This window comes from Bos mutus, chromosome 24 (genome assembly GCF_027580195.1).
Source record: "Bos mutus isolate GX-2022 chromosome 24, NWIPB_WYAK_1.1, whole genome shotgun sequence".
NCBI classification, from domain to species: domain Eukaryota; kingdom Metazoa; phylum Chordata; class Mammalia; order Artiodactyla; family Bovidae; genus Bos; species Bos mutus.
Genome location: NC_091640.1, coordinates 41,924,889 through 41,940,998, shown reverse-complemented (window position 1 = coordinate 41,940,998; position 16,110 = coordinate 41,924,889). Strand labels below are relative to the sequence as shown.

General features: G+C 47.8%; 1 protein-coding gene across 1 annotated transcript in view; it reads right to left on the bottom strand.

Annotated features, from left to right (window-relative positions):
• Positions 1-16,110, bottom strand: part of RAB31 (RAB31, member RAS oncogene family) — an 83,255-nt gene that overhangs the window by 44,869 nt on the left and 22,276 nt on the right. The window contains exons 2-3 of the mRNA XM_070361846.1: positions 8,193-8,272; positions 2,052-2,133 (exon numbers count right to left, since the gene is read on the bottom strand). Coding sequence (XP_070217947.1) covers positions 2,052-2,133; positions 8,193-8,272 — 162 coding nt within the window. The remainder of the gene's footprint in view (positions 1-2,051; positions 2,134-8,192; positions 8,273-16,110) is intronic.

The window sequence follows — 16,110 nt, the reverse complement described above, 5'->3', positions numbered from 1 at the left end:
TAAAGAATCTGCCTGCCAATGCAGGAGACACAGCTACGATCCCTGGTCCGGGAAGATCCCACATGCCGCAGAGCAACTAAGCCTGTGGGCCATAACTACAGAGCCTGTGCTCCAGAGCCTAGGAGCTGCAGTGAGAAGCCACTGCAATAAGATGCCAGTGCGCCACAAACTAGAGAGTGCCCCTGCTCACTGCAACTAGAGAAAAGCCCCTGCACACAGCAAGGAACACCGCACAGCCAGAAACAAGTAAATAAAATTAGTTTTTAAAAAGCAGCTGCATAAGCAACTATTTCATGAGCAAAAGTAACATGGGGAAGAAGAAAACCTCTTTGCTTAAGGAACAACCCCCAACTCCAAAAACAGAAATCTAGCTGATCGCTACAGAGAACACACAGGGACATAGAGAAGAGACCCCTACACTATCACTTCCCTTGGACTCCAGCCCCCTAATTTTGGGAGTGGGTATGGCCCATGGTCAGAGAGAAAGAGGGGCCCCAGGTAGCAGCTTCCTGTGTGCTAATCTGAGTTCTCGATTCCACAGCGAAGTAGCAGATGTTCTAACAAGGGTAGCATTTGAGGCCAGAAGATTCGTCCTCATTAAAGGAAAGGAAACCTCTGAGACAGCTTCATCTACAAACACTGGAATGTTCATTTTAAGAGGGGGTTTATAGAAAATGAAATTCGTATAAACACACACTTGGTGTGTGAGGAGCTGATAATGAAAACGATGGATTATCCTGAGTCCTGGATTCTCCTGTGAGAGGGAGACGGTTGACAGAATCGACGAGCGAACTGAGGGGCATATTAGAGGTTGGTGAAGGCTGTGGGCTTCCCTGGTAGCGCAGTGGTTAAAGAACTCGCCTCCCAATGCAGGAGGCATGGGTTCAGTCCCTGGATTGGGAAGATCCTCTGGAGAAGGAAATGGCAACCCACTTCAGGATGCTTGTCTGGGAAATCCCATGGACAGAGGAGACTGACAGAGGAGTCTATGGGGTCGCAAAGTTGTGTCCAGGGGACACACCTGAGCACCTGAACACACATAGCAAGGGCTGTGGAGCAAAAGGGAGCGAGCTGGGGTGGGGAGTGAGGAAGTGCTAACATTCTAAGTGGGGTGGGAAGAGACGGCAACATCTGAGCTGGGAACAGACCAGGGCAAGTTCAACCTGTCTTACTCTGCGATAACCAGCTCTGGGGCCAGTTTTGATTGGTTAAGAGAAGGTACTGGTGAGCCCTGTGTTCACCCATCAAGGCCACTCCTCTCAACTCTGATAACATATGCCCTAGTTATTACATTCCCTGCTCCCCTGCTCGAGACAGTCTGTGGGTATCTATTGTTTCACCTTTTAAAATCTAGAGATGGAGCTTCTGGAGTTATCTTCTCCATAAACATTTTCAGGAACTAAAAAGAATTAGGAATAAGAGATGCGAGGAGATAGTGAAGGACAGGGAAGCCTGGAATGCTGCAGTGCAGGGGGGATCACAAAGAGCTGGACACAACTTAGGCTCTGAACAACAACAGGAATAAGACAGCCATCATCCATTATTCCTGGTAACCCAGGACCCATTCCCTCGTTTCCCAGGATGGGAACCCAGACTTCAGGAAACAAAGCCTGTCCAGCTCCCAGGCCATGGAGCTCGGGTGGAACTGAGCACAGCCACCTCCTGGGGCAAGTGCACTCCCTGGCCCCGCCAGCAGGGGCGCCACATCCCCTGAGCACACAGCTCAGACCAGGTAGAGGAGGAGCCTCCTGCCTGGGAAGAGCTGCTCTATTTTTGGGGTTGCTGAGCCAGGGGGTCAGCCTAAAAAGAAGTCAATTTCAAGGTCAGCAAGCAAAGAAAATGGAATAGAGTCGTGCAGCTTTGACGGGCACATTGGCAGGGATGGGATTCAGCCCCTTCCCGTTCCTCATGCCTAAAGAGCGTGTTTCCTTTTGTGCTTAACTCATTTGAAGCTGGGTTTCTATCACTAGTCACCAAGTCTTGCCAGATACAAAGAAACCAGTGCTGTTTGGCAGCGTTTCCCCAGGAAGCCAGCAGCAGCGTGTCCTTACCCGTTCCTGACCAGCAGTGTCCCAGATGAGGAACTTGTGAAGTTCATTTCCACAAGGCACAGTTTTGGTCATAAAAGACGCCCTGAAAAAGAGAAGCAACATTGGCACATTACCGATCATAAAAGACGCCCTGAAAAAGAGAAGCAACATTGGCACATTACCGATCACCCCCGCGATCTTCACGAAGACTCTGTTTCCAACAGGTGATGGCGGGGCCTTGGCAGGACCCAATAGGCTCTCCTCTAGGGTCCATGGAGAGGAAAGGGGACCTGTCACCCCAAAGAAGAAATCCCGCCTCTTCTGTTAGTCCAACAAGGGACTTGGGCGGGGGGAGGCAAAAAGTGTATTCAGAACACTGTGTTTCAAAACACTTATCTTCAACAGTCCTAAGACATTAGATGCTTGAAATCAGGGAAAAAAAAACTTAAGATTTTAAAAATGTATCATCACCACAATTAAGAGTGAAAACAGCAGCTGTATCCGGGCACATGAGAGTGTGGGCCTTGCAGAGGTGTAAACAGTGGTGCATACTCCCTGCTCTTTGACCCCAGCACTGACAGCAACCTTTAGAATACTGTGTCTCACCCTCATCCTGCTTGTGCAAATGCAGGGATAAAGATGGGTAGATGAACAAATACTTGTTTTCTCCATGAAAAAGGGAGGATTTGAAACTCTCAGTAGATAATGAAACACTTGATACTTTTTTTTTGCATAGTTCCTCTTAAGCTTTTTCTCAGTGCTCAGAAAAGATGTAAAAGTCCAACACAAGGAATGTTGAGTAGCCTTAGTTTTTTTTTTTTCCTGTGTGATAAAGTTTCCCATTCATTAAACAACACAAGCCTCTGACTGTGCGAGAAGCAGGCACAAGGAGCCTCCTGACGTGGTGTGGTCAGTACACGCATCACCTGTTCACCTGTGCAGAGTTCCTGCCAAAAAATGTTTAGTGTGAATTTAATCGTGAGGATGCAATCCAGTAAATCTGGAATAGGCAACATTCTAACAGATGATGGGCCCAAATGCTTGGAGCAAGTCAATGTCCTGAAAAGTGAACAAAACCAAAGACCGGGGTGTGGTGGGGGGGTTGTTTTAGAATCTAGATTAAGAGAGAGGAAAGAGACAAACCCACCAAATGCACTGTATGGAACTTGACTGGACCCTGGATTAGTGGGAAAAGTACTCCAAAGTTTTGAGAACAAATGAAACTGGCAAAATGAAAATTTAGACTATATGTCAGATATGATCACTGAACCAAATTTACTTTCTAGGGACAATAAAGGTGTCCTCCTCTTGTTCTTCTCAGGATGCAGACTGGAGTTTGCAGGGGTAAGCATCAGGATGTCTTCCCTCACTCTCACAGACCCCAAGGGCCCTCACAGTCCAGCAAGAGCCAGCCCTGCCACCACTCAGTGCTCAGCCTGGTAAGATTTCCTCAATTTCTACTCTTCCCTGAGACTAAGGGCAGACCACAGAAGTTCCAGGGAGGAAGATATTCGTCCCTGTAGGTCCCATGACTGTCCCCACAATGTACTGAACACCACGGTGAATAGTCAGATTATTATTAACACGCAATTGCACTAGATGGAAATTCTAAGCATTTTTCTAAGTGATATAACCTAACATTATCAAAATCACATCTGCCGCATGACATTTCATTTCTTTAAGAGTTCTTAAACTGTACGTCCCAGCTTATTCGTCAGAGCAAATATACTCCAAAAATCAAAATCTCTTGATGACTTTTCTCATTATAAAAGCAATATTAGTACTTTATTAAAAATTAGTACTTCATTAAAAAAATTTTTTAATGAATATAAAGGAGGAACATAAAATCAGTTGTAATTTCACTACCCAGTCATAATCACTGCTAATAAGTTGATACTGTCTTCCAAATGGTGTTGACACAACTTTTATCCCCCAAGTCGATGGTACACAGATTTTGTATCTCCTGCACTTGATATATCATGGACATCTTTCTATTTCTGTGCCTACAGATCAGCATCATTACCTGGTGACTGCATATTACACACCATGTCATGGTCCCCTATTTTTCACTATTATGACAATGGTTAAATGAATATCCTTGAACCTGAATCTTTGTGTCCTTGTACAACTATTCTTTGGACTTCTTAGAAGCATATATTCTCCACATTGCTATGCTCACCAAATGGTAGCTTGTACCTACCTCTACACCCGCTTAAATGTATGAGATGATTTTTTCCGCAAACAAGAGCCTCTCGAATCTGCTCCAGGATGACACACAGGAAATGGTATTTCATTTCTGATTTTTGTCATGGTTGTCGTAAGTCTGACATCATTTTAGTATTTTCTCTTCAGTTGTTTTCCTTTTGTGAATCTTTAGTTCATGACCTTTGCCTACTTTTTAGCAGGGATGGTCATCCCGCTTCTTGTGTCCTTTTTGACTATTTTATACCAACTTTTTGTAACAGTGTATTAAAAAAATTTTTTTTTCCAGTTTAACCTTCGCCCTTTAACTTGGCTTATGGAACATTTTCCAAAAATGCTTTTTAAAATTGTATGTAGACAGCGATATCAACATTTTGTCTTGATGCTTATTTTTGTTTTTACATTGATGTAAGTCAGATTTTCTCAGGTGGCTCGGTGGTAAAGTAGAAAAGAATCTGCCTGCCAATGCAGCAGATGCAAGTTCAATCCTGGGTCAGGAAGATCTTCTGGAGAAAGAATTGGCAATCCACTCCAATATTCTTGCCTGGGAAATCCCAAGGACAGAGGAGCCTGGCAGGCTACAGTCCATGGGGTCGCAGAAAATCAGACACGACCTAGCGACTAAACAACAAGTCACTTACCAACTAAACAAGTCACTTAGCAACTAAACAACAAATCAGATTTTCATTCATTCTTCAATATATTCTAGGCAATGGGATAAATAACGCAGCAACTCTGCTCACAAAAAGTTCTCAGGTTTAGAAAACTAAGTTCATGCCTTTAAAATCTTAAGACTTTTATGAGCTAGGGGAAAAAAATATACCCAGACTACACTTTTCACTTTACAGATAAGACGGAGGTAAGCCTGAGACCTGAAACGGCCTTGACTGCCGGGGACCAGCCCCGGCTGATCCAGGGTATTCGAAGGAGAGACGGCGTCGGCGAGGATCAGGATACGATAGCTTCAATTAGATATTAATTAGAGATATAAAGAGTAATAGAATAAGGATAGCTCAGTAGGAAAATTCAGTGGAGAAAAGAGGCTGAGTAGCTTGGTTTACGCGGGGGACCAATAAAACTTCAAGACAAGAAGTTTGCACCACTTACGTAGGCCGCAGGCGTCCTTCCGTTCTCCCGAAGGAGAGGAGACACTGAGGCCTCCCCGGTCGGATCTTAGAAGCCCAGGCATAATTAGTAAGCATGGTGGGTTCCGCGCTCCAGATGGAGACTCAACCAGAGTGAGAGAGAGAGCGACATGGGGAGACCAGTATTTCGAGAAACTGATCCCAATTCTTTATTTTCCAGAGTCTGTTTTTATACACTGAGATGTTATGCAAAAGTCACGCGGGGTCAGCAGTCCTGACTTTTATCAAAGTCAGGTGCTTCATACAAATGTATACAGAGGTCTTAGGGGTGTTACATCATCTTCTGGCCAGGGGGGCCTGCTGACAATTTACGACCCTCTCCTTGTGACAGCGGTCAGTCAACCAGGACACTTATTTCTCCAGGGGTGATTATTCTCAAAACAGACGCCACCCAAATATAGTTACATTCCTACAGGGTGAGGGTGTAGTGGGTTTTAGTTAAGGAAAGAATTTACTTAGCCTAAGGTCTAACGTGATTAATATCAAAGGTTAATACTTATTCCTTCTATATATTCATTAATGTGTGTAAGGGCAGGGGATATGGAGACTTAGCAACAAACATTGGCTCAACAAATGAAAAACCCTTCACCAACACAATTTCTAATTAGCCCATTATACTTATACTAATAGTTTTCTAACTTTTCTAAGGAACCTGTTTTTAGAAGGTTTAAAGCATCTCGTGCCTCTCACAGTTGGGAGGCTGTGAGCAATCACATGTGGCCAGACAAGCCTGTCAGGCAGGCTAGAGAACCTTCAGAGGAGTTTGTAGGTTAAAACGCTCTTATCACGCCCAGGAATTATTATTAACTGGAGCTCTAGGTTAACTCCTTCTCCGAAAGAGGTGGTAGGGGACAGCCCCCCGTAAAGTCAGAGATGTAGGTGAGAGCACAAAGTAGTAAAGTAGGCAGGCTCTGGTTATGGGGGTAGACGCTCGAGGATTTCCAGGGGGACTCCTGAGGCTCGATCCCGCCTTTGCGTATGTCGAGCCTCCTTCCTCATGACCTTTGTCACGGGCGGAGTACCTCACTCTGGCCCCCAACACTTGACCCTGGTCAAGAAAAAATCTGATGGCACAGTCAGGAGAGAAGACAGAGCCTCATGGCCACCCTGGGGGATGATGGTCACAGTCCCTCAATTTGCTCATCTGTGAAATAGGCCCCAAATCCACCCTGCGTGATCTATGGGCAGCTTCAGGGTCAAATGAGGAAATGACAGCTGTGAAGTCCCCGTTGGTATACAGTGAGCCCTCGAGGAACAGCTCTAGTGAAAGTAGCAATGCATATCATACCACAGATATGCATGTATTCACCTATATGTGGGGCTTCCCTGGTGGCTCAACTGGTAAAGAATCTGCCTGCTAATGCAGGAGATGCTAGAGATGCAGGTTTGATCCCTGAGTCAGGAAGATCCCCTGGAGGAGGGCATGGCAACACACTCCAGGATTCTTGCCTGCAGAATCCCATGGACAGAGGAGCCTGGCGGGCTACAGTCCATGAGGTCGCAAACAGCTGGACACGGCTGAGCATGCACACACACACACATACCTATATGTGCAGACACCTCTCTCTGTTCCTGATTTCCTGCCACTAGGAGAAAGACGATTACTGTTTGAAATGAAGACTGACAACCGTTGTTCTTTTGGTTGGGTTTTTGTTTTTTTTTTTTCCAGCCTCCTTGCTAGCTTTCAACTTCAGACTCTCAGGCGTCTTTGCTTCCCGAGCAATGGGGGTGAGCAATGCTGAACTGGCTTCACTACCTGCGGGAAGCAGAATCTGGCAGAGAAGAAACATGATGTCCTTGTAAAGGTCAAACTAGAAAGAGAGGTGCACACGTCTGTTCATGATGTTGACAATCTGCTTGAATAGCAGTCAGGGTTTCTCATGAGTCATCGGGTGACAAGGATGAACTTTCGGTGCAGAAATGATGCCCTTTCAGAGTCTGAGGTCTTTCCCAAGGCAGTGATCACCGTGGGAGGCGGTGGACTCCCAGTGGACTCGATGGCTGTGAGTCAGAAGCTTGCCGTGTGCCCTGCCGTGAATCTTCTCCACTCAAGGCTGATGGAGGCCGTTGCCCTGTCCTCATCCATCCTACCCAGTTCCCCAAATTGATACACTCGTTGTTTCCCTGCTGAGGAAAACCAAACCTTGCTCTCTGCAGAGAGCATGCTGTCTTTGTGGAGAAAAACACACTGGGCCAAGTACTAAGATGGTGAAAAATTAACCACCTACGAAACAGCACAGCAGAAGCACATCTGGTAAAGGCATCCGAAGCAAGGAGAAAGTGAACAGGAAGTGCTCTCACGTCCCAAGGCTGGGGTCTGGGGGTCTGGGCAGGGCAGAGGGTAGGAGGGCAGTCTTCCCCTCCCCCTCCCAAGCATTGGAACAGAGAAGCCGACACTGGATTAAGCCAGGAAAGGAAAATCAATCTGCCCACGAGCCGTGCAGACGGCTCTGCTGTGAGTGGACGCGTTCCCAGGTTTCCTGGCAGGCAGGTTCAAGCAAGACCTTCGTCCCAGATCGTCCCAGATCTCGACTTCCATCTGGAAATAAAGTCGGCGTGATCTGCAGAATAACGCACTTGGAGATCAAGGAAACAACCCGAGGCAGCAGTGAGGGCGGCTGGCGCAGGGTGGAGGGGACTGCAGGGACAGGAAGACCGGACACACCGCCCAAGTCCCTGAGTTGTGTCCAAGTCTTCACAGTCGGGACTGAGTCTCCCTGGCCGGGACGAACACCCCCGAAGGCTCAGACACTGTGACCTCTCTGGGTACTTAGAAAGGAAGAAAGGTGGATCGGAAGAACAGATGAGAACTTACCCAATGGTCGGGCTGATGTTGTGGTCAAAGTGATCCTGGACAAATCGACACACGATGCTGGACTTCCCCACGCCAGTGTCCTGGAAGAGGACGAGAATACAGCCATGAAGACCATGGGGGCGGATTCTGACCCAGTATAAACAGAACCCAGCACAGAGGAGCTTACTTCCAGCTGGGGGGAAGTGGGATATTTTCTTCTATTTCATACCAGAAATTCTGACAGTGAAGTTGTATTGCCTTCATAAAAGAAGTATGCTAAAAGTAAATTTCAGAAACATCTGCCATCTATACACAATAATTAACCTAGAACTGACATGTTTCAATACACGTGCTTCCAGAAACTTGGAAATTTGGGGAGGGATCTAAGAAGTATGGCAACATATCACTTTGTTTTGGTAGAAACTGATTTTATTCAAACATTTAGCACTCTAAAAAGACGTAATCTATTTTTCTAGGTATCATCCTATAAGAACGATAAATTCTAATTATTGCATGTTTATCATTTTCTCTCTAGAATCTGATGGCTGCATAAGAACCTCCAGTTTTGCTCAATTGTACAGCTCTTTCTCTGTTAAATAATTCTATAAAGCTGTTAGGAAAGGGGTCCACTCACTCACTGGAAACAGACACATGCATTTTTCTCTGTGTGTGCATGCTAAGTTGCTCAGTCGTGTCTGACTCTTTGCGACCTGACTGTAGCCAGCCAGGCTACAGTCAGGTCCAGGCAAGAATACTGGAGTGGTTGCTATTTCTTCCTCCAGGGGATCATCCAGACTCAGGAATCGAACCCGCGTTTCTTAGTCTCCTGCATTGGCAGGTGGGTTCTTTACCACTAGTGCCACCTGGGAAGTCCCACGTGCATTTTCCTCCAGTCCTTTCCAAATCCCTTGTCAAATGGTTTAAGGAATTAAAAAAAAACACATTCACAAGGTCAAAGAAATGGGAGAAGAGACAACCATCAGACAAGTGAGGACAGAGAGGAACAGTTGGGGGAGGGAGGGTGGGGTCACTGTGAAAGAAGGAGCCGGAGCCTAAGGGCCTGCAGCAGGGGGAGCAAGTCAGTCCCACCCACATTCCCTGCAGGTACCAAGAGCTGGAGGCGGTGCTAGAATCAGAATATCGGAACCAGAGGCAAGACTGCAGAGAATCACACCTAGGCGCCCCAGCCACAGGTTTAGAGGACAGATGTTCTGGGAGGATGCTGGAGGATGCTGGAGGCTGACTCCAGAAAACCTGTGTCAGAAACAGGCTGGCTCACGACCCTGCACACAGCTTGGGTTGGGGCCGGGGGAGCTACTCACCCAACCCTGCCCCACCCTGTTGAAGCCCAGATGGAAGAGGCAAGTGTGTCTCCCCACTTGCAGACCCAGCTATGAACACGTGGAGTCCCCCAACTAGAGGCCACGTGTGCCCCCACCCACCAGCCCCTGTGTGCAAACAGAGCTTTGGGGAGGCATTTTATTTTTTTAAACATTCTCCTTTTATTTATTTTTTTCTTTTGGCCAAGCCACGCAGCATGCCGGGGTTTTAGTTCCCTGCCCAGGGATCAAACCCGTGCCCCCTGCATTGGAAGCGTGCACCCCTAACCACTGGACCACCAGGGAAGTCCCTGGGGATGTATTTCAATCTTTTAAAAAGAAATACTCATCTAAGAAATACCGGAGATCTACACCCACAGAAAAGTAGAGGATGCATTTTTAGAAGATCATTCAGAAAGTAAGACGGACCCTCAGATACTAAAAACATGATGACAAAAATGGAAACTTCAAAGGGAGAGTTGGCAAGGTGAAGTCCAGAGATTGCCCAGGAAGCAGGACAAAGGAGAACAAAGCTCCTGCTCCCGCTGCCCTTTGAGAGTGGCCGCACGGCGAGGAGATCCAGGACGCCAATCTGCTCTGGGAGGACTGCAGAACCTCGAGACAGAGAAGTGAGAGGGGAAAGAGACACACCTAGCCCAAGAAGGAAAAGACAGTGATGAGCTTCTCTTCAAAGCTTCACGTTAAAAGCCCGCAGATCAAGGAGAAAATGCTGAAGCTCAGAGAAAGGTGTTTTTCTCCAGACACTGAAACATGAAATGAGATTTGAAACACCATTGGCATCTGAATTATGGGCGTGCCCTCTCGCTCCCGCACTCAGGACAATCCTAACAAACCCGGGGCGGGAGGGCCTCGGGCTTGGGATCCTCATCAGAAGGTCATTGTCCAGAAGGTGTCACCTCCCAGAGCATGTGGCCTGCACTGGCTCTAAGCCCCGGGAAAAAGCCGCACTAGACGCTACATCTTTGCAGCCCTGGGTCGATGTGCAGAGTTCAAAGAGGTGACGACAGGAAGGAAACACCAGCTCCTCGGACTCCAGATCGATGCGACTGCTATTTCCAGCTGCATCCCCAGGAAGGACTCCAGCTAACGCTTCTCAGTGTTCCCAAAGCACAGCCCCGTCCTTCCCATCTGAGCTGAGCTTAAAGTCCCTGTGAAAGAGCAGACCCCTACCACCCTGCAGTCCTCGCAGCCCCAGCCACTCTGAACAGGAAGAACTGGGCTGCACCCAGGCCTCCCCCGTACCCAGCTGGGACAATGGCCCCTTGATAGCCTCCCCCCAGCAGCAGAGCCCTTGTCCTCTAAGAGAGCGGCTGGCATCCAGGGCTCTGGCCCGAGAGGGCATTCTCATGGGCAGGACTCTGCTCCAGGGGGCACGTTTCGCAGCCCATTTACTTGCTCTGCCCAAGGGTTTCAGCTGCCAAGAGCTGACTCGTTAGAAAAGACCCTGATGCTGGGAAAGACTGAAGGCAGGAGGAGAAGGGGACAACAGAGGGCAAGATGGTTGGATGGCATCACCAACTCAACGGACATGAGTTCGAGCAAACTCCGGGAGACAGTGAAGGACAGGAAAGCCTGGAGTGCTGCAGTCCATGGAATTCCAAAGAGTCGGACACAACTGAGTGACTGAACGATGACAAAATCATCTTGTGGGCTCAGAGGTTTTGTGACAACTTGGGGATTGCCTGCTCCCGGGCCTGCCATTCCCCTGCCGGCCACCAGGGGAAGGCCCTGCCCGCGGATGGCAGATGATGGCAGAGCAGGATGCAGGGCAGTTGTCATGAATCACTGAGCTGGGTGACTTCCTTTTCCTGCAGGACCTCTTTCAGACAGTCACACACACACACACAGAGGCAGGAGGAAAACGCCCCGGATCATGCCTGTCCCACAGGAAATTGCAAAGCTCTGAAGCAGCAACTCCTGGGTGGATAAAGGCATCCGAGGAACAAGAGGAGGGCTGGGAGGCACAGGCTGCTCACCCCTTCTCCTCGGCCCCGTGACTTCCGGGGGACTCGACGCCCTTGGAAGGAAGTTGGGTCCGCTTCCTGAAATGACAGGACGTTGTTACAGCCCATCCAGCCCCGAGTCTGCAGGAAAGGAGGCTGTGTGGCTTCCCTGAGGGTCACACAGCAGGCTGGAGGGTCAGAGCACAGTTTTCCGAGTCCCGTGAAAACCCTACAGGCTCTCACCAGGTAAATCAACTCCCCGACAGATGTAAATGTCTTTTTAAGGAAGTCCACTTCTTAGACCCATGAGGAGGGCCTTTACTACTGCTTTCCAGGTTCACCACCCATAAGAGAGTCATTCTTCCTAAAGACACATCTGCTAGGTCTTGCCCCAATGGGAGGGGGACGTACTGTCAGCTACCAAGGAGCCACCAGCATAAAACCAATTCTTTTCTTTTATTAATTGAGCATAGTTGATTTAAAATGTCATTCATCGTTAGTCTCAGGTGTACAGCACAGTGACTCAGTCACACACACACACACACGTACATCTGTATCCATATCTATTCTTGGTCAGAGTCTTTTCCCTAATAGGTTGTGCTGCGTTGTGTGCTAACCTGCTTCAGTTGTGTCTGACTCTGTGAGACCCCATGGACTGTAGCCAGCAGGGTTCCTCTGTCCGTGGGATACTGCAGGCAAGAATACTGGAGTGGTTGCCATGCCCTCCTCCGGGGGATTTTCCCAACCCAGGGGTCGAATCGGTGTCTCTTCCTTCTCCTGAGTTGGCAGGCAGGTTCTTCATAACTAGCACCACCTGGGAAGCCCCTAGGTCACTTACACATCAGACCTAAACTTTCAAAGGAATCAGACAGGGTGTCAGAGCCAGGGTGACCAGGACTGCACAGGCCACCCCAAGACGCCAATAGGACGGCTGATGGCTGGGTTCCAAACTTTTAAAACTCAGGCATGCATCTTTCTGTTGACATAATGCTTTAAATAAATCATGATTCTTTCCCAAGCTTGGGCCTGCACTATAGCTCTCTACAATGAAGGCCCCAACATCCATTTATAATATTATTTCCATAGGAAACTTTATTCTACTTTCAAACTTGGGATTTCAGCCAGTACCAACCAGACTCTCAGGCCTGCAGTCCAAGCAGAACACTCCAGGAGTGAAGAGATCTTTGGGGAACATTTGATGTTCTGTTGCTAAGTCATGTCCGACTCTTTGTGATCCCATGGACTGCAGCACATCAGGCTTCCCTGTCCTTCACCATCTCCCGGAGTTTGCTCAAATTCATATCCACTGAGTTGGTGATGTTATTCAACCATCTCATCCTCTGTTGCCCGCCTTGGGGGACTCCTGCATTTGGACTCCAGGCATATTGCTAATAATCCCAACCCTTCTTCGGAGCAGAAGTGGACTAAACATTCACAGCGATGATGACAAAAGCTGAGCCCATAAAAGCTCCCAGCACCCAGCCAGGCATTTTCTATGGAGAAATGTCCACTATCATCTCCTGAAGCTTTGTTTCTGCTGTCGTCTCTCTTCTCTCCTTCTGTGACTCCGCTGTGCTTGTACTATACTTTTTCACCGTACCATGTACGTCTTTATCTTCTTTTCTTTATTTTCCATCTTTTATTTGTCTGAGTTTCAGTTTGGAATTATTCTGACCTATCTTCTAGTTCTTTTTAAAGATGTATTGAACATGATGATAAACCCATTTATTGATTTTCTGATATCAGTTATCGCATTTTTTCCACCATAAAATTTTCACAGTACAGTTTTCGATGGCATGCCAAAGTCTGAAATCATAACTTTTATTTCCTTGAACATAATAAACATGCATATACTATTATTTTAATATTTATTTTATTTATGTATTTGGCTGTGCTGGGACTCAGTTGCAGCACACTGGATTTTCGTGGCATCATCCAGAATCTTCTAGTTTAAAGTACATTGTCTAGATTCTAGTTTGGTTTCTATTGTTTGTGGAAAAGTTTTCAGTCGAATTGCCCTGTCTCCTCCTATCACTGCCTCACTCCTCTGACAAGTTAAAGAAGGAAAAGAACAAGGAAGATGCTTCTTAAAAGGGGAAGAACGGCGAGTCCCATCACCCTCCACTTCCGACACAGCAGCCCCGCTGCTTCTCAGCTTTTTCAGAGAGCCCTTCGTCCTGATGCACAGACTCTGCGCAGCCAAGCAGACACTGCCGTGTGTCTGGGTCTTACAAAGTGTGACCTTAACTGTTTAAAAATTTGTCTAATCTTGTGTTTTACTTAATCTCACTTCCTTCCAGAGGAACCACCGGCTCTTCTGTCACCTTTCTTTCCGCTCAAGCAGCGCACGTGTGGGGTGGCGACTGGGCAAGCCAGGTTCTCCAGACAAATGGCAGAGACAAATGGCCGCCTGTTCCCAGCGGGGAGCCCACCAGCCTGCACAGGCTCCCTGTACCGACCCGCGATTTTATTGTTCTATAATGTTCTTACAAAACACCCAATATTCACTCCTCCCAAGTTTCAGGTTTAGCAAATAAGGACACAGAATGATCATAATTGCAGCTTCTAATATGGTTCCCAGTGACTCCTGACACCTGGTATTTGGTCCCCTGTGTGTAGGCTAGGGGGTTTCCCAGGTAGCACAGCAGTAAAGACCCTGCCTGCCATTGGGAGACATAAGAGACGCTGGTTCGATCCCTGGGTCAGGAAGATCCCCTGGAGGAGGGCATGGCAACCCACTTCAGTATTCTTGCCTGGAGAATCCCATGGACAGAGGAGCCTGGTGGGTTACAGTCCATGGGGTTGCAAAGAGTCTGATACAACTGAACCGACTTAGCACAGGCATGTGGCCTAGACCTAACAACTTGCTCTTAAAAAGTAGAAAAATGGTGAAAGTGACAGATGTCAGCCCCCATGTTAGGTTTTAACACTGAGACTTGGTCCCCCTTTCTCACCAGGTTGCCCGCCCCCAGCCTGGGGCTCCTGGAAACAGAAACATCGGAGCCACAGCTCTCGGTGACCATCCAGGGCGCTCTGCTATCCCTAAGATCAGCTGGTACCGCCACACCATGAATTTGTCCTTCAAGTGGGACGCGCAGCCGTGGACCCCAAGGGCTCTTGGACTCGGGTAAGGAGGCATGGCCTTCCTCCCTCCAGCCCCTGGAGCCTGGGCTTCGTCCCGAGGGCGGTGGAACCAAGAAGACCCAGCACGGGGAGAACTTTAAGAGGACTGGAAGGAAACCAAACCAGGAAACAGAGGTGTTTAAGAGACTGCACACACCTGCTGCATTTTTACTGAGCATCTACTATATGCCAGGTGTTTTCACAGATGACAGTGGCCAGTCTATCGTGTCAGAGCTAAGACTCTACACAGAGACTCAGCAGGCGCTCATGCTCAGCGCTGCAGGGCGGGCAGATGGAATCCTTCCTATATCCCGACCCTGACAAGCCTGACAGCTGCTGTTCTCAGACCACTCACTGGCCTAAGTTAACACTCAACACTTTGCTGACCCCAAGCCGAGCTCCTACATGATGCAGAAAGTTAGCTGCTGTGATCCTTAGTCACGACACTAGATTGCAGCACTTACACACGCTCCCTCGTTGGCCAGAAGCAAACAGTCAACATATCTGGGAAGTACTGATGAGCCGAGACGCCAGCCTCTGCTCACAACTAGCCTACCTTCCTGACTGTCACTGTTCCCCATAAACGGTGATAGTTTTTGACCCATGACAGGTGAGGAATTGTCCTATACGTCTGAGGGTCAACTGGATTCCTCTCAGACTTGATGCCCACGCTAGATTCAGGAGGGGAGGTCACAGAAGGGAGGAGATGTATTTGCGGGGAGCTGAGCATCAGAAGGTGGGGGCTGAGTCTGCAGAGTGCAAGGAGAGCCATTCCCATAATCATCACGCTGGCTTGACTTTCTCACGGCTCGGTCCCTCAGTCATCCAGCACTTCTGCAAGCATTTCACAGACTTTACAAAATACACAGGAAAGGCAGCAGTGAATTTCCAATTGGGAGGGAGATTATTTAATACTGCCCCCCTCACTTTCCATTTATGTTCTTTAGGAATAAATGCTAAACTAGCACATTCAGTTTAAGAAATTTGACCAGGAAACACAAGGCTGCCTGCATCAGGGCTACCAGGAGAAGCCCCACCTCTTCACGCTGATAGGAGGGGATCAACGTGTGTGAACTTCACGTACCAACAACGTGAAGTCGTCCTTGTGGATAAATCAAGATTCATGGACATACAACTCTTTAAGAAGTTTATTTTAGGGTCAAGAAAGAAAATACGTAGTTTATGCTTCCCAAGATAGGAACTGTCCCTTGTATGAATCACTGAATATTTCCAGAAGAGAATATTCCCAGAGACACTGGGGGTCAACACCTTCCGTGCACTGTGAACATCCCATAAAGGATGAGTCTCAGGCTGCTTTGCCTGAACATCCCTGACTGCAGACAATGAGGTGTAGATCCTCTGATAGGTGTGTATCTATTTACAAACTGCACACATGCAAAACTATACTAAGTATTAGACAGCCTGTAGGACATAACCAGGAGTAGAAATTTTTAAAAGAATGACCTACTAGGATCTTCTCAATACTATGCCACCAAATACAGAAATCCCTGGATGCCGAGACTGGCATAAGCT